Below are 17,981 nucleotides of genomic sequence, written 5' to 3'. Positions count from 1 at the left end.
AGATGAACGATGCAAGTGAACAGCGATCTGTGTCGCATCTTTAATTTTAGGTGGGATCTAGGAAATTACCTCGCTTAGTACATTTCCACGATATTAAATCATCCAGCGCCAGTGGTGATACTAACTAATAGTAACGTCTTTGAGAACGGCAGGACCTCGTTCCGGGTCCATCCTGGGGAAAGGAGATAGTCCCAAATGTCCTGCTGTTTGTTCCTTTGCAGGATTTATTCACTGATATAAACAGCCTCCACCACGTTTCACTTTATTTTAGAAAAGTCAGCGTGGGGGGGCGGGGATGTGGAGGCGGCTGCTTAAATCTAACCCTGGAAATCGCTCCTGGACAGAGCGCTAAAGGATGGGAGGGAGACTCTAAGAAGCTTTCGGTCGCCCTCCGAGTATTGGAGGTTCACCTTTGGCAAGCCGCTGCCCGCGTCTGACCCACCGCTCCAGCTAGTTATGGGGAGAGGCCAGGGTCTGATCCATTTTCGCTGCAGCGGATTTCTGCCGGCGGGGGTGGAAAATCCAGATGTCTCAGATGACCCGTTCTGTTGTAGAACCCAGTGTTGCCTGGCGGTGTGTGTTTTAGGGAGGGGGGTGCAAGGGGAAAAAACATTCTGGAGGTCGGACTCTTCATCCTACCGCTTCTTCTAACCCTGGTGCTTTCTCTCCCCATCTCCCCACCCACCCCCGCCGCCCCCGGCAGTTTGTCAATTTTCTGCAGTTACATTCATGCGAGAGGTAGAAGATGCCTTTCAGCCCAGGAATCGGGCTCGCCTTCTAAGCAGGGACTTGTTTTTAAGCCTCGCAGCGCGATCCTTCAAGGCACTCTTTGTAAACCCGGCTATCTCAAAGGGATCAAGAACCAGCAAAGATGGTTGGAGTCTAGGCTTTGTTTCTCCTGCGCATCCACACGAGATTTGGGGAAGGTGCAAAGGCCAGTCGGCGGACCTTCTCTAAGCCCCTTCCCAATGGAGACCAACGACAATCCAGGGGGGGGGGGGGGGGGGCCTGACGGTTTCTAGCCTCTTTCCCCGACCTCCATCGATTTCCTCGAGGAGGTCCCGGTGAATTCCTTAGTTTGAGACAAGAGTAGAAAGAACCCGGGACGGTTTATGACACACTCACCATAAAAAAGGAATTTCTGCCATGAAAGCCAAGCTAGGAAGCCTGGCCGGGGAACAGTGGAATGCTGCAGGGGGGATGGGAGGCTGGAGCAAGGGGAAAGTCTGCAGACCCCTCCCCCCCCCCACTCCATTTAGTTGCACTAAGTAATATCCCCTCTTAAAAATCTTTCACTGATTTGTGGTTGCCTTGGAGTGGGGGCCATGATGTAAGGGAGTCTTTCTCTACTTTCCCAGAACCCACTGTGGCCTTTACACTCGCAAACCTTTTGATCCTGAAAATGGTCCTTCTGGGATTAGTCCTATTTCCATAAGACATTCCAAAGTTGTATTAGAACTGAAATTTAGAATTTGAGTGGAATTTACTTCCCAAAGAGAAGTATCTATCTATCTATCTATCTATCTATCTATCTATCTATCTATCTATCTATCTATCTATCTATCTATCTATCTATCTATCTATCTATCTATCTATCTATCTATCTATCTATCTATCTATCTATCTATCTATCTATCTATTACTAAATTCTAGTTATGTTGATCTTACCAGTGGAGGGAGACATAATTTAAGTGAAACATGCCCAATATTTTGAATATGCAAATAAGCTAGGTTTATTGGTGATAATTTCTGCTAACCAACATGCTAATTAAAATTAGACTCTGCTCCCCCTGGGAAAAGGCTAATACATTCTGATTAAGAACGCATTTATTCGGAGCTTTAGTGAACTCTGACCTCCTGAGGGTTGTTACAATTAGCCACAACGTGCCCCTCCAACAGTTGCATGGTTTTGTGGAATCCCGCAGTCCCATTTCCAGGGCATTGCCAAACTGTAGAGGGCGTGCAGCACTAAACACACGTGAAAGACCCACAGCTGAATTACAGGAGTCCTCTAAAATATGATCCCCAGAGAAATATTAAAATACAGGTTGTATTATTATTATTATTATTATTATTATTATTATTATTATTATTATTATTATTATTATTATTATTATATGTTCTGGGCGCTCCTACTTTAAGCAGTGTCTGAGGGAGAAGGAGAAATCGGGGTCTGGTCCATCTTGCTGTTCTGAAAGATGCCTTTGGAACAGACTTCAACCCAATAATGTGGAAGTAATACTAAAAATGGCATGTCTCCCATCTGACTCTCTGATGGGATCTAGGTGTACACTTTCACGGATCTAGGTCCAGGGATCTAGGTGGACACTTTCCAAATCTACAGGGTTGCAGATCAGCTTGAAAAAACTTGATCCTAAAATGCAGGTACTTGAAAAGCAAGGTCTGCTGAAATGAATAAGATCCCCCCCCCCCAAAAAAAAAGACTGGAGTGTCTTTGTTCTTATGACTGAAAAATTGTTTGTTGCAAAGTATCCGCAATGTTCTTCTTGGTAAAGTTGGTTTTCAGTTTCATTCCTATCAATGACTGACAGAGAACTAGGAAGAAGAGGTGTTTAACCTAACAGATGAAGGAAGTGTTCAGATTTAAGTAAGAAGGCCAAGCTTAGCATTCGAAAATAGGCATAGCCGAGGGGTGGTGTGTGAGAGAGCGCGTGTAAATAATGGCTGCCTTTCGCAGAGAGCAGAGATAAACCGCTGGGACTCATTCTAAAATGACCCATCACCGAATTCATTTCTGCGTGAACTTTCGGTGAACCTGAGATTAAGCCGGGGTGAGCAGCTAAGCAGTTTGTTGTTAGCTGCCTTTTCAACAGCCCTTTTCAGACTGAGTAAATATTGATCGCTTTCAATCTGATTGCCCCAGAGGAAAACACCCAGCATTTCAATGTTGCCTCCAAAAGTAAACTTTAAAGTTGAACCTCCGACGTGGGATGCCGGCTGGGAGCGGGAAAAGCTCCCCTTCGCTTGACATTTAAGCGTCAGAGGAAAAAGAAAAACGGTTCCAAGAATTAAAATGAACCTAGCCGGCAAGGGCATGTGGGCAGTATTGTTATAATTGCTACTACCTCTACTGATATGACGATTACTATTATTGGCGACGTTGTTGTTACTCCGTCCTCTGTGGCACAATTTGGGAACAAGCGGAGGGAGAGAACTCCATCCAAAGGTCCCTATCAAATAAAGAGGACGTGACGCCATCATGGATTCACGACTGTGATTCATCGATCGAGCCGTTCACTAACCCAGATAGAAACGTGCGCTTCTTAAAGGAAACCATCTGCGGAGGAGCGGCATCGTCTTATCTCAGGCAACGTATGTTAACACGTCGTCTTGTTTCAATCCTGGCGGGCCTGCTCGCTTTTTTTTTAAATCCCGGGGAATGTCCTTGATCTCACCCTCGAGATAGGCCTGCAGCCGCCCTAGAAGCGCCCCGAACTGATGAGTTGGTGGCTGGACTAAAGCCCGACCTCGTGTCACTTCCCTGCAAGCGAATCCCATTGAAGTGAACAGGAGTTCCATTTAATGTGTCCCGGTGTCAAGTGTTTTAATCGGCTGGGTCGACCCTCTGGAATCCATAATCTATACTAGAACCGTGGGGTTTTGTGGGATTTCCGTGCTGTATGGCCGTGTTCCAGTAGCATTTTCTCCCGACGTTTCGCCTGCATCTGATGGAAACCCCACGACACCCCAGTATTTCCGGCCGTGAGAGCCTTCGACAATACAGTGTACTAGAACAAACGAACAAACCCCCAAAAAACCCATCCATGCAGATGGTTGAAACTCAGGGTTTTCTCTAGCATTTCGTAGGAATGGCCGAAGAACTTATTCCTCTTCAAACCCGGCTCTGTAAATGACACGCCAACTTTCAACAGAATTACACGCTATTTAACCCACTGACTTCAATACATTTAGAGGAGTGTAACTCCGTTTAGCATTGCTGTGTAAGGGCGTAAAGACCTATATCCCTAGTTAAAAAAAATAAAAACGGGACCCCGCTTGCAATCTAATGCGTGGTTGTTGGGAAGTAATCCCCAGTGGGTTTTTTTTGTGTGAACCCATGTGCGCGAGTCCTCGTGTTCATTTCCTTAATAAGAGAAGTAGTTCAAGCCCTATATATATACAGAAACACATATATATGTGTTTCCCAAACATACAGAACATACAGTGTTTCCCAAACATACATACCCAAACATACAGAAACACACATATATATATAAAATCCCGGGGAATATATATAAATGCCATTAAAGGTTTCAATTCAATAAGAGAAGTATTAATGGAAGCTTCCTTTTAGGACCAGCGCCACCACTTCGGAGTGAGCTATTTCCTCCCAGGTAACTTCTTTGGAAGTGTGACTTCAGGAACAAGGCTCTTCTGGTCGGTCTTCCAGAATCAGGTGGCCAAAGGCCCCGGGATTTACCCTGGTGTGTATTTGCTTTCTCTTTTGTGAGTTCCCCTTTCAGTTCCACGATCAATCCAAGCCCCGGGAGGGGGAAAGGGCCTAGAGCGGTCAGATGTGTTTGGCTAAGGCAAATGCTCTCAGAGATTCCGATCAGCCCCACTGGCATGCAGATGCCCCTTGGCTGACTTGAAAGTCCCTGGCGGGAGGCCATCTGTTGGTCTCTGTGGTCTTCCCCTCCTCAACAAAAGGTAAAAATGTAAGATGGAGCCGGAAGGGGGAGGGAAGGTGGGAAGAAAGCTCGAGGAGAGGAGGAGACCTCCCGCTTTGAAGTTGCGAGGCAGCCCCGGGAGCCCTTTGGAGTCTGCTCTGCCCGGTCGCCCAGGCCTGGTCTGCCTCTCTTGATGTGGCCGAGGCGCCAGTGCCCGAGCTTGTCCTGCAGATGTATTGTCGAAGGCCTTCACTGCCGGACTCAACTGGTTGTGGGGGGTTTTCCGGGCTGTGTGGCCGTGGTCTGGTGGATCTTGTTCCTAACGTTTCGCCTGCATCTGTGGCTGGCATCTTCACAGGTGTATCACAGAGAGAAGTGTGTTGTGTTGTGTAACATATTTCTCTCGGAAGATGCCAGCCACAGATGCAGGAACAAGATCTACCAGACCACGGTCACACAGCCCGGAAAACTCACAGCAACCTGTCCTGTAGATATTTCTGGGAGCCTTTAAAACGGAGTGGTTTGAGCCAGCTCCGATAATCTCTGCGTTTGCATGACGTCCCATGGCTAGAACATGCCTGTGCAGTCCTGCCAGAATGTTTGGGCGGGAGGAGAAGAGGGGGACCGATCCTCTGCGCCTGCATTTCATTACAAATCTATTAGGAGGTTCCTGAAAGGCGCTTGTCTGAACTTGCTTTCCAAATCAGGAAGAAGTCTGTTTGGGTTGAAAGAACAGGTCGGGCGCACACCTGGGAACGGGAATCAGGGTTGTGCAAACAAGAATCTCTCCCTCTCCCCCCCCCCCTCAACTTTTATGATGTTTCGTCCCTTGAAGATGCCACTGACAATTTGGAAGGGACCGAGTGACGCTGGGCACCTGGGACATCTTACACCCAAGGATACTGAAATGTGACTCTCTTCACTGGTGGTTTGCGATGTGAGGAAAGACTGGCTGAAGACAGCTTCGGCTTTTGAAGAGGACTCTGTTTACACATAGGTCAATATTCAGTGCGGGGTGAAAAGGTTAGCACTTGACCCGGGAAGTTCCCGCAAGGGGGATTCCAAAATAGTTCTGGGTCTTTCGCCCTCCTTCGCTAACAGCGGAGGATAAACAAGGACCTTTCCTTCTCCTGATTAACTTTCCTGCTTTGCCAACTCTCAGTTTTCCTGCTTCTTCCTGATAATTTGAGGTGGGCAGAGTAGGGCAGGAGGCAGACCCAAGCGCAACCCTTTCCCTCTGCCCCAAACATACAGAAACACATAAAAACCTGACATATTAATATATTTATTACAGAGATTTGTAGGACCCGTAAAACTTTGCTCTGGATTCCAGCCTCTTTCCCCCTCCACCACAGAATCTCAGAACCGTGAATGATTGTACAGAAAAAAACAGAGAGGTACTCCATCACAAATGACAACTGATAGAACTCAGTGTTAACTTAGTACATCAAAGCTTTGTGCATCATGCAAACTTCCACACACGAATCACGGGAGGAGGGGAATATACATTCGTTTGGCCATTGATCAGATTCAGGAACTGGCCCGAAAAGACGTCGTTTCAGGAAAGGTGAAAGAGAACAAAGGCAGGAGGTGTGGTCTTTAATTTAAAAATAATAATAATTATAATAACAATAGGGCAAGAATAAACCAGCACAGATCTGGGAGGGAAAGGGGGGAAAGCAGACATCAAGCAAGGCTTAGAAAAAACCTAGTGCAATTTGGGCTTTCTTTTTTAAAGCTCCTTCAAAGAAACAACAGTGATTTTTTTTTCTTTTGAGGTATCTGATTAAGTTGAACACTTTTGGTTCCTGACATCCTCACTTTTTCCCGCTATAAAATCGGAGCAAGTGAGAATGCATCTACCCTGTTTAAGCTCATAATCTATCTAAACATTTCTAGAAAAATCCGTAAAAAGATAAATCTCTTGGACGAAAGTATTTACACCCAACAAACTCATACACACAAGGAAAAGGAGACTTTAAATTAAACAATGATAGAACTCGTGTAAACGCTTTCAGTAGTGCATCTGCCATGGGATTTTGGGGGGTAGTTTTTCCATGTTCGCTTCCTTCAAAGTTTTCTTCCATGGCAACTTTATTCCAGTCTATCGCGTTCGTTTGATTGTTCCCACAAATGGCCTAGAAATGAAAACCACCACCACCACCACCACCACCCCCTTGTCCACAGGGCTTGGGGACGAAGAGGAATACTGAACACAGGACAACCTCAGTATGATAACTAGAACCTATTAAGGCTAAAATCCTAAACTCACTGGGCACAGTCCATCTGAAGTTAGCAGGTGCTAAACTCCAACAAAATAAATGGGGTATAAATGAAATAGCCCTCCACCTGGGAATAGGCCCCATGGAAAGCAACTGCCTTCCTAGGTGCAAACGGTTGTCCTGCATCCCCCGCATCCCATGGTTTAGGACTGAGGCCTGGCTAGCTGAGCTAGGGCTGGACTGAGTTTCCTAATTTAGAAGTAAATCCCATTGAAATCAAGGGGATTTGCTTCCAGATACACCTAGAGGTGACTAATGCTTTGGAGTGTGAAGTCCCTGGAAACCAACAGTGCCTGGGGTTGTGTTGTTGTGCCTGCAAGGCCACGACAGGGGACTGAGCAGCAGCGTTTAATTCGAGGTACTCAGAGTGTCTGAGGTAGAGGAAGCTGGTGAGGGGGTACTGGGGGACGAACTGGACTTTTCAGAGGACTCCTCCGTTTTTTCCTCGCTTCCGGTGGGGGTGGCGGGGGAGATGGGCAGCAGGCCCTCCTTCTCCCTCTTCTTCTGCTTCATCCTGCGGTTTTGGAACCAGATCTTGACCTGGGTCTCGTTCAGCTGCAGGGAAGCCGCGATCTCCACCCTGCGGGCCCGGGTCAGGTACTTGTTGAAGTGGAACTCTTTCTCCAGTTCCGTCAGCTGCTTGGTGGTGAAGTTGGTCCGGACGGTGTTCGGCTGGCCGATGTAGCCATACTCGCCGGCTTTGCCTGCAAACACGCAAAGTCATTAAGCAGCAGCAATGATTTATTCATCATTAATCGATAGGGAGGTGCGCGCAGGTACAGCCGTCGAGAGCAGCCTCTTGCCTTGCAAGGAAGACCCTCATGACTAATCGAACACGGGTTTACTCGGAACCAAATAAAATCCATTTCTTTAAAAACAAAATGCGCAGCACCGGTAACTAGGACTAGGAATGGGGAACTGGAAAGTACCAGGAATGGGGAATGTACCAGTCAAAGTAACACTAGGACCAGCATTCAAATAATTAGAAAAACTTCTCCCAAATGACACCATGACATGTTTAGTTAGTATTCAGGATCCCGAGCAAATCGCTTCTGCTAAAATCTGGGCAACTCAACTCCCTACAAGAAAGGGAGAGGAACAACTTTTCGAAGTCAGGAAGGTGGTGACTAACCTGTTTTTGGCGGATTCCTTTTCACTTTCATCCAGTCAAAGGTCTGAGCTGGAGGGGAGGTCTCCGAAGAAGGCGAGCCACAGGTCTCCTGGTGGCTTGAATGAAGAGGAGACAAGGGGTGGCTGTAATTCGTGAGGGATAAGCTCTGTTGCTCGTCCCCGTAAGAGTGGGGCAGGTACTGAGCAGAGCTCACGGCGCCCCCAGAATAACCGGGAGGGTGCTGAACCATGGGAGAGGAGACGTTTCCAGAGTAGAGGGCCGAAGCGCACTGGGGGTAGCCCCCATTAATCTCCGCCTCTTGCCCGAGAGGGTAATGGCCGTAGCCCCCCGCGCCGAAGTTCTGCGCACCGTAGCTGGGCCCACAGCTGGGGTGTGAGTAGGACATCCCCAGACTGGGGTGATGCTGGTAAGCACCAGTCTGGTGGTGGGGGTGGTGGGGGTGGGGGCTAATCTGGACCCCCCTGCCCACGAGGAAGCGGTCGTCCCCGCCGCAGCTGTTGGCACTGACAGCGCACGACTGGAAAGTGGTTGTAATCCCATGGTCGGGGTGGTGGTGGTGGTGGTAGGAGGCGCGGGACGAGCAAGTGGCGGAGTCGCCGCTGAGGATGGGCGGATAATCGAGGAAGGAGTTCATCCCGGCCGTGCCTATCTGTCACCGATTGACCGGCTCTTCGGAGTCCTGGGTGACCGTGCCAACTTTCCCACTTCCTCCATGGGGGCCAGAAGAAAAATGATATGAATGTACAGTGAGGCGGCGGCCACGTGAGGTCGGCAGCCAATGGCGGCGCCTCCTGCCAAAGTTGCCCTGTTCCTGCCTGGTGATGGATCACCCTGACGGTGGCATTTAAATTCCGAGCGCTCCTCCATCAAGGTGACGCGCAGCAGCCACCGCCGCCACCTCCCTCCCTCCCTCCCTCCCTCCCTCCCTCTCCCCTCCCCTCCCCGGTCCCCAGTCAATGCGTTCAGAGCCCGGCCAGAGAGGCATTGCGCGCCCAGGCGCTCAGCCTCCATCCAGCACCGCCACCCGCCCCAGCGGCAGGCAGGCAGGCAGGCAGGCACGGAGCTGCCGCCGGAGGGGGCTGCTCCTGCACGGATGCGCGGCGCCCAGCGTCCCTGCCGAGCAGGTAAGCCCGCAGACTTGGCCGCCAGCCCCGGCTGCTGGGGGGCTGCTGCTGCGCTCTCCGGGGCCAGGGCGCACCAGCTGCAGCTGCGGAGCAGGGCCGGCAAAAATCCCGGGGTGCTTCGGCTGGCTCCCCCCCCCCCCCGGCAGCTGGTTCGGATCCCGGGCTGGTGGGTGGGTGACAAGAGGGTTTGGGGGCAGCGAGGGGGGCAGTGACCGAGGCTCGGAACCCTGCGGCGCGCTGGCGAACAGGCAAGAGTTAAAGGCGCTTGGGCCAGCCTCTCGCGGCGATTTGCATGGCAATGAGGCGCTTTGCAGGGCGGCAACGCCATTGTTGGAGCGGCCGGTGGGCGGGCGGGTTGGCAGGCAAACATGCCCTGGGATGGCGAGAAGGGGATGCGAGGGACGCCGGAGCCTAGCTGGGGCTAGAGAGGGGCAGCCCTGCCCGGCGCTTGGGAACGGGACTCCAAGGTGGCCGGGAGAGCCAGCCGCAACAAAGGTTGCCAAGGAAGCTGGCCGAAGGTCTCCCCAGCCCAGCCCGTTGGCTAAGCTCGCAGAGCGCCTGTGCAGAGCGCCTGTAGGTCCCCCCTCGCTTTCCCTCCCCCTCCCTCGCCTGCAACCTTTTGCTTTTTCCAGGGCCCTCTCCTCAGCCCCCTCCCTTTCCCCACTCCCAGATCCACAGCGCTTAAAAACAGGAGATCTAAGGGGATGTTCTTCAAGCGGCCCACGCTGGACGGTACCATGCCCAGTGGCTAGGGGGCGGAGACTGAACAGAGGGGCGAGAGGTCCTCAGCGCTCTGCTTGGTCATTGGGGTGCCGTTCTCGTTCCCAGCTGCTGGGTTGGGAGAGGGCGGAGGATTGAGGGAGGCCCCGGGGGTGGCTCTCTCTAGTCTCTCGTCACTCCCCCGGTATCTTTTGTCCCAGGATATAAACCTCGGTTCTCACCCCCTACGCCCCGGACGATCGCATCAGATCGCATTGGGCTTAGAATTGGAACATCAGGATCTACTGATTAGGAAAGCCCGCAGAGAACATGGTGATCGGATAGGTGTTTAAATCTGCACTGAAAAAGACGCTAGAGGAGAAGATAAATTGCACAGAACTGGGCACAAAACAAGAATAAGCAATGTAAACTTTGTCTTGAGGTGGTTGAACTTTTCACACTTTCAGGTGTCTGTACTTCCTGGGTACTTAGGCTGATTTCTACTTGTTCTGATTTGGCATTATTATCTCCCTGGAAGATTGCGCCTGTATTAGATTCGTGTGGATTCTTTTGCCTGATCTCAGTAGATCGATAAAGGAAGCCTATGCGATACAATTGTCCATTAAGCTGGAGTATTGGTTTCATTAATTCCTAAAATGCTACCAGTCAGCATCAGGCTGGTACTGAGTCACTTTCAACCTCCCCTAGGGCCTCTTTTTCTACCAAAGCATCCACAACTACTATCCAGTCAGTCAATCCTTAAAGCTGCCATTCTGTGCACACTGATTGGGTAAAAATTCTCCCTGAAACCAGGTCAGGCTATGAAACTCATCTAATCGATATCGGGCTTTAGAGAAATGTAGCTTTGGCTGAGTCGTGTCCACTCCTGTCAGCTTCCTGGTCCATGGATATCTACGTTTTCCTAGGGGTACAAATGGAGGAATACAAAATATCTCACGACTGACCAAATCCCTGTTGATTTTAATGCACCACTACTTGGACCTTAATTCAGTTGGTATTTATGGAGCCCACTGCACCGAAATAGATTTAGGACAAACTGCTATTTATAATGCTGAACTATGTATATATATATAGACTTTATGTTTATCAGGTACTGTTTGAAAAGATTGTTGCGTGTTGGCTATGAAAATATTCATATAAATATGGTTAAGAGATACCCCTGCCTCGATTGTTTAATGTGGGCCTAGATTATCTATCTATCTATCTATCTATCTATCTATCTATCTATCTATCTATCTATCTATCTATCTATCTATCTATCTATCTATCTATCTATCTATCTATCTATCTATCTATCTATCTATCTATCTATCTATCTATCTATCTATCTATCTATCTATCTATCTATCTATCTATCTCCTTCCTGAGAAATCTGTCTTCCAGCATTGCCTTCGCTCCTTTCTTAAATGTTTTCCTTCCTCCATTTCTCTGCCTTTGTTCTGAAGAAATGCCCCCTTTTGTTATACTGTCTCTTGCCTGATGCTTTGCATTCTCAGGCCAACACAAACCCTCCACTTTCCAGAATAGGAAGAATGTCTAGAATGAGATGTGGCAAGGAAAGGGGAGAGACAGAAATGTTGCCTCCCATTTCAGAGACACTCGAAGTTTCCATCCAACTCTGCTCTTAAAAAACACCAGCACACTCCAAAATCCTCCTGCCCCGCCAGGCATTTTCCAAACAGGCCTGCTTCTCGTTTTCCCATCCCCCACCCTTCACCCTACATCCGCCTTTGTTGTATCGGTTCATCTTGTTTTTCTGAACCTGGTGAAGCCAGTGAAGTAAACCTCCCTCCCCCGTCCTCCCTGGACCCTCACGGAACATAAGGAAAATCCCAAAAATGTTCCTCCCCAGAAAGAATGGCTAGATGTTTTTGCTACTTAAATTAAAAAAAAAATCGAGAGCAATGTCGAGGGGAAATCGACCGTAGTAGGGCGCTGGGAGTGGCTGAATGTTGCTAGCTGAATACACCCCCACTAAAACGAAAAAAGTGCTAAAATGCACTCCCTCACTGCAACTACGTCCAACTTAGGGGGGCGGGGGGCTGAGAGAGAGAGAGAGAGAGAGAGAGAGAGAGAGAGCAGGCCCGGGATTCCCTGCCGCACCTGAAGCTCAGCCAAGCTGTTGTTTTAACAGAGCAATAAAAATGAATTATGACTAACCGCCTTCTACTTAATGGTTTTAGACGGGGATCCCCAGCCCGAGCAAATACGTAAGAGGGTTTTTATTTGTGCATGTGTTCCTGCAATTGATCTCTTTGATGACATTCTCATCCACAGAAAGCGTTTGATTTATGAGTTTAGGAAGAATTGCATCCAATCCTTCCAGCTATCACCCACGCGGCTCAGCGCCACCCCACTTAGAGGGGTTGCAAAACAGGGAAGCAAACCGCGATCAAAATAAACACGCTGGAAGGAGAGAAACGGATGCAGGCAAAATTCTGGGGGAGGATCGACCTTCGTCTCTCTTGTACCTAGGATCACGCGTGCAGACACACAGGCGCGGGGAAGTCCTTGCCTGCTGACACCCGCAGCACAGAAACGGGTTGTAACACACAAAGCAAACCGCATTTGGACCCTTCTGACTGTCTGAAATCGCGATAGAGTACATGCACATAAACCCAGTCGATCGCAGGGATCTCCCGCTGTTGCTTCAACCGGGTCCTTTGCCTGGTTTCCTGAAATATGCACTTGTTCACCTAGTTTCCCTTTCTGCACCCTTAGGGTCGCCTTTCCTACAACCGCCAGCTTCTCTAACCCTTTTGCAAGAGGCTGGTGACTGCAATCTATATTTTTCACACATTCTACTGCTACTATTACTAATAATAATTATTATTTCTGATTTCCTCTCTTTTAGGTTCCTTTTTTTCTGGATCTTGGGACATCTGAGCAATCTTTGGGAGCCTTTAAACGCTGCTTCCCTGGCACCTTCCCTCCCTCCAGAGACTTGGTTCGCAAAAGGAATAGATAGAAGCTTTTTATAATGGGAAAAGACATGTGCGCATTAAATTGTTGGCTGTTCGGCACAGCCTGTAGATGAAAGCGCCTGTAGCTCACGAGGCGCTTCTCAGAAAACAGTAGTATAAACAAAGAATCCACAAACCCGCACAAGCACATAAATTTCAGGCTATAATTTCTAAGCTTTTTTCTGCATTATATATTCTAATGTGTAATGTTGAGGGGTGGTGCCTTTGGGGGCATTTTTATTTTTCTGTTTGAATGTTGAAAACTTTGGAAATAAAGTATTTGCAGGTGATCCCCCTGTAATAAATATATTTCTAACGAAAAAGGACAGAGCTTGTGATCGAATTGTTTGGTTTTATTTCAGAATTTAGACTAATGGGGGAGGGGCGAGAATGCCTTGTGCAGAGAGAGAGAGAGAGAGATAAGAAGAGTGCTTGTAGCAAACAAGAATTTATTCTACCAAAAATACTTATGACAACGCATCCTAATGTCATACAAAAATAAAAAGAAAGTGAAGATAGAGTTCAAGAGGATCACTTTCTTTCAGGCCTCATATATTGCTTTCACAGGAGCACCTAGAATGTGGCTAGGTTAAATTGAACACAACTAAAAAAAAATAGTCATAGGAAAACGGCAAAATAGCTCTCCGACACATCATATATCAAAAAGGGAACGAATCAAAAGAAAATACTGACCAGGAAAAGGGAAAGAAACTAAACCGAACCATTCCCCCCCTTTTTTTCCCTGCCCCCCTCCAAAAGAGGAAAAAAAGGAAAGAAAGATAGCATAACCCTTGGCGAAGGAAGGTCTGTCCTTTCTCAGTAATTCAGATGCTGCAAGTCAATTGTGGTGAGTGTGTCTGTAAAAAAGTCAAAGCTGTCAGCTGAAATATCTACAGGGCTGTCGAGGGATCCTGGCAAACTGGGCGAGACGGCGTCGGAGAGCTGCAGGCAGGAATCTGCGGAGAAAACGCTGAAGTCCTGCAAAGAAGGGACCTCCAGGGCCTCAGGACTGTCATTGTTCAGGCCGGCCTCACAGTTCTGGGCCATTGTTGACAGGCAGTTGGGAACAGTGGGTGACTGGTGCTGAAAATGTTTCAGATTTTTCTCATTGCTCGTTAAAGGCGAAACTGGGAAACTTTGGGAGTCTCCATTGTGGAGCGCGGGAGCCTGCTGTTGCGCCAGGGCGTTCTGCTGAAAGCTGTACCCTTCCCTTTCCAAAAGAGCGCCCGAGACATTGTTGAGGGCTTGCTCGAAGAGGGATTTCTCCTCCTCCTCTTCCTCCTCCTCCTCTTCCTCCTCTTCCTCGGCTTTCTCCGAGTCCTCCAAGCCTTTGAATTTCCCATCCACGTTTTGGTTCTCCTTGCACTGGGTCTGCCTCTTGTGCTTCATCCTTCGGTTCTGGAACCAGACTTTGACTTGCCTCTCGGTCAGGTCCAGCAGGGCGGCTATCTCCACCCGCCTCGGTCTGCAGAGGTACCCCAGCAGAGGTGGAATTCACTAGCTCACCAAAAGGCTGCAGTGTTCGTAATACAGCAGGTCCCTCAGCCTCCTTGAGCCACCGTTGCCATTATCAGGGATTTCAAGAGACTCTGTGTCAAAAGACAGCAACAAACAACAAGGAAAATCATGGAGGCACCCGAGAGGGAAAACTGATAGTTGGGGATTTTAAATCTCCAGACAATTTGAAAAAGGGGTGCTAGGAGAGAGTGGGGGCGGGGGGGACCAAGCAACCCTCTCTTTTTCTCTGGAAAGCATAAAAATCTCAACTGCAACAAAATGGCCGCCCATGAATGCAGTAAATCCATTGTTTTGCACTCCTGAGCGCCGGGTCCCTTGGACCCCTTTTCTCCTGAGCTCAAGGCGACGCTTTGCCTCTATCTCCCAGCCTACCCATACCCGAGCAAACTTTGATATTAGCCATACCACAATTTATAATTAATGCATCAGCTGCTTAGCTGAGCAAGAGCAATCTATCACTCTTCATTACTGTCAAATATCCCAACTCTAGGACAGCGAGACAAGAGGAGGTCACCTCCAACTCAAATAAATCATCCCACGCTAAGCAAGTTAGGGGAAAGAAACTTTGCTGGGGGGGCGGGCTGGGGGGGCGATTTCTGATTTCTCTGGCTGGGGATCCCCCCCAGTGAGCTCTCTGGCTGGTCCTCCAGCGACCCGGTTCCATATCTGAAGTTAGGAAGGCAACCACCGGGGTTTGGGGTGGGGAGAGACGGACGGGAAGCCCCTCGGAGGCTGCAGGCGCAGCAAAGTCTTTCAACTGACCTTTGTGGCTCAGGCAAGCGGGTCCAGTGGCGGAGGCCGAAGAAGGCGGCGGCAGGGCAGATTTCTTGGAGGCTTTTTTCTCCTTCATCCAGGGGTACTCCGGAGGCTGGAGGGCGCCGGCTGGCACCGGGCTGCCGCTGCTGCCATTGGGGCTGTGCTTGGGGCGGCCGCTGCTGCTGTGGCGAGGGTGGCTGCCTGGGTTCAGGCTGGGGATGGTCTGCTCAAAAGGAGGAGGAATCAGTGTCGAGTGTGAAAGCGTCGAGTTCTTGATTGATGAACTTTGAAATGTATCACCGACAGGGGGGAAAGATGTCAGGCACTCAGCGAGCGATGGCTGGCTATTGATAAAACCAATCTCTCGCTCAAATTCGAAATTCATGGCCTTCAACTCGCAGCCCCCTTGGAGAAAAAGTTCCCTCTTATTTAGCGCTTCTGGGAGGGGGAGGGGGGAGCAAGGCCCAGGAAGGGGGGGGGAGGAAAAAAAACGAGAGAGGGAAAGGAAGAGGGAGAGAGAAAGAGAGAAGGAAAAAAATATCATAGAAGATCGCTGGTGGGGTGTTTTTTTTCTAATTCACTGATTACAGCCGTATGGGGACCGTGCTACTATTAAACTATTGAATTCATGGAGACAAGGTTGAAATTGGACCGAATTGGCTGTCACATGATTGCCTCTGCCCAATGACAATTTGGGCTTTAATCAAAAGAAGCCACTGTCTGTTTGATTGATCCAAAAAAGTCGAGAAGGAACGCCTCACTGGGGGCCAGAGAGGCATTATTTACACTTTTTTAAAGGGGGGGAGAGGCGGCGGCGATCTGCCTGGCGGTCTCCCCCTTGCCTCCTGATCTGGCATGATATCGGGGTGCGAGTGTGAGTTGGTGGTTGCTTTGTGGTAGTTGTTGTGTGCTTCTGCCGCCGCTGTTGTTGCTGTTGCTGCTGCTGCTGGCAAGGGCTGCCGGGCTCGTCTGTCCGGTGGGTTTCTCCTGCCCCTTCTGCTCCCGCACGCTCCTCTCTCATTGTTTGGGACTGTCAGGCAAGCGCTTTGCACCTCACAAATCATTTAAGCACCTCCATCGGATGCCTTGAGTCATTAACAAAGTAATCCATTAATCTTCAAAGTTTTGACACCCCTGGCCCCCGCATCTCAGCCACCTTGGAAGTTGCTCCCGGTCCGTGATGCCAAACAGTGCAACTGGCTTTAATATTTTTTTCCGCCTTCGGGAATTGCCACTTCCTTTAAAAAAACGGGGGGGGGGGTGTCGTCCCCCACTCCTTTTCCTTGCTCCCAACCTGGGCTGTGTCCGCCGCCGCCACCCGGTTCAGCTGGGTGTACAGTACCGAGAACAATTGAACGCCGGTCCCTGCATCCCTCTATTGTGTCGCAGGAATTTCTTCCCCAGCCTTGTGTGCTCCTATGGGAAGAGCAACAGAACGCAGCCGGGTGGGTCGCGACTTTCTCCACAGTTGCCTGGGCAGAGGTGGACAGTCCAAAGAGAGAGAGAGAGAGATCCCCATGACACGCAGGGACTGCAAACGTGGGTTCCAGGGAGGGGGAAGATGAAACCACAAAACAACATTGAAAACGTGCACCGTGTCGTTGGCGTCCCCCGACCCGTTTTGCTTAAGCAGGATCGATGAAACTGGGTCGGGCGAGTATTTTCGATAGCAGGGAAATAGGTTAAAAGTCGGTGCATTTTAAAGACAGCAGAAGAACCCCGTTTGTTCCAATCCCGTCTATTCCGACCATATTATTAGGGGCACACGATTCCCCCACCCCCACTCCCCATTTGCTAAGTCAACCTGCCAGTGGTTTGGGGCAGGATACCTTTTCAGTCGTGCCAAGGGAGAAAAAAAGGTAAAGGGGTGGGGGAGAACCAGGAGTTAGGAGAATCGTAAGAAGCCGATGGAAACCAGACAACGTTGCCTCTTCTCCCAGGCAGGGGCCGGGCATCCTATTATTTGGGAAGAGAAAACGGGTTCGCTCTATTGTGATATTTGTGTATTCCGATGGAGCCAAAAGTGCATCCGTTACCTTTGAGCCTATTTAGACTGCCGAGAGGAACCGTGAGAACGACTGGCAAGTGGCTGAAATAATAAACTGGTCGTCACACCACTAGCTTGAGTGAAACAGAGCAAAAAAAGGGGGGGCACCCATCACGGTAGTTTTAAGCAAATAACACCCCCCAATACGGATCAGAGGTGGGGGAGGGGCTGGGATCTTGCAATAGTTGTAACCTAAAATGTAGATGGGTGGCAGTTATTTAATACTTCTTTAAGAGCTGGGGAGGGGTGTGGGAGGAAAGATGCCTTACAAATATACATGCTGTTGGAGGAGTAGGGGGGTTTAATTTTCTTGCTTTTACTCCAAACAAAGCTCGGCTGAAGCCTGCGCGCGATCAATCTTCCCGGCCAAACGCCTTGACAGCTTCTGGCCCTTAAGAACACATTTCAAGCCTCTTGCTCTTTCCTGCATCAAACGTTGGCTGAGAAAAGAAGGGGGGAAAGAGAGAGAGAGAGAGAGAGAGAGAAACGCAAGTAAACAAGAAGGTTTCTTATTTTTCCTCCTTCCCAAAATGGATTTTAGCATTCAGGATGGGGACCTCAGCTCTTCTGGATTGCCCTGAAACAGGGACAAGGCTAGATCCCCCCCCCCCCACCCACCCACTTCCTTTATGTCGGCCTAGGATATGAGGGTTGGAAGTCAGATGGACTAGGGGCGGGGGAGGTAACCCAGAAGGAGGAAAGGCGAGTGGAGGGGGGGGGGGCGCTCCTCAGATTCAGTTCAGAAAGCCTTTGTGAGTCAAATCCGTGTGGGAGGGTTATTCCGAGCATTTTTGTGGTGGGCTGCCTA

The 17,981-nt window shown here is 49.5% G+C and overlaps 2 protein-coding genes across 2 annotated transcripts; both read right to left on the bottom strand.

Annotated features, from left to right (window-relative positions):
• Positions 1-5,898: 5,898 nt before the first annotated feature.
• Positions 5,899-8,873, bottom strand: HOXA1 (homeobox A1). Its single transcript, XM_048511848.1, has 2 exons — positions 8,046-8,873; positions 5,899-7,617 (listed from the first exon to the last, which is right to left on the bottom strand). Exons 1-2 carry the CDS (start codon positions 8,677-8,679, stop codon positions 7,262-7,264), a joined length of 990 nt encoding a protein of 329 aa, XP_048367805.1. The 5' UTR covers positions 8,680-8,873; the 3' UTR covers positions 5,899-7,261.
• Positions 8,874-13,284: 4,411 nt separating this feature from the next.
• Positions 13,285-17,730, bottom strand: HOXA2 (homeobox A2). The gene is given in 2 exon segments (XM_048511845.1): positions 13,285-14,441; positions 15,133-17,730. Coding segments are annotated over 2 exon segments (1,311 nt in total). The 5' UTR covers positions 15,671-17,730; the 3' UTR covers positions 13,285-13,668.
• Between the last annotated feature and the right edge of the window lie 251 nt (positions 17,731-17,981).

Source organism: Sphaerodactylus townsendi, linkage group LG11, assembly GCF_021028975.2.
Source record: "Sphaerodactylus townsendi isolate TG3544 linkage group LG11, MPM_Stown_v2.3, whole genome shotgun sequence".
Lineage (NCBI taxonomy): Eukaryota > Metazoa > Chordata > Lepidosauria > Squamata > Sphaerodactylidae > Sphaerodactylus > Sphaerodactylus townsendi.
This window is presented reverse-complemented; position numbering and strand designations above follow the sequence as displayed.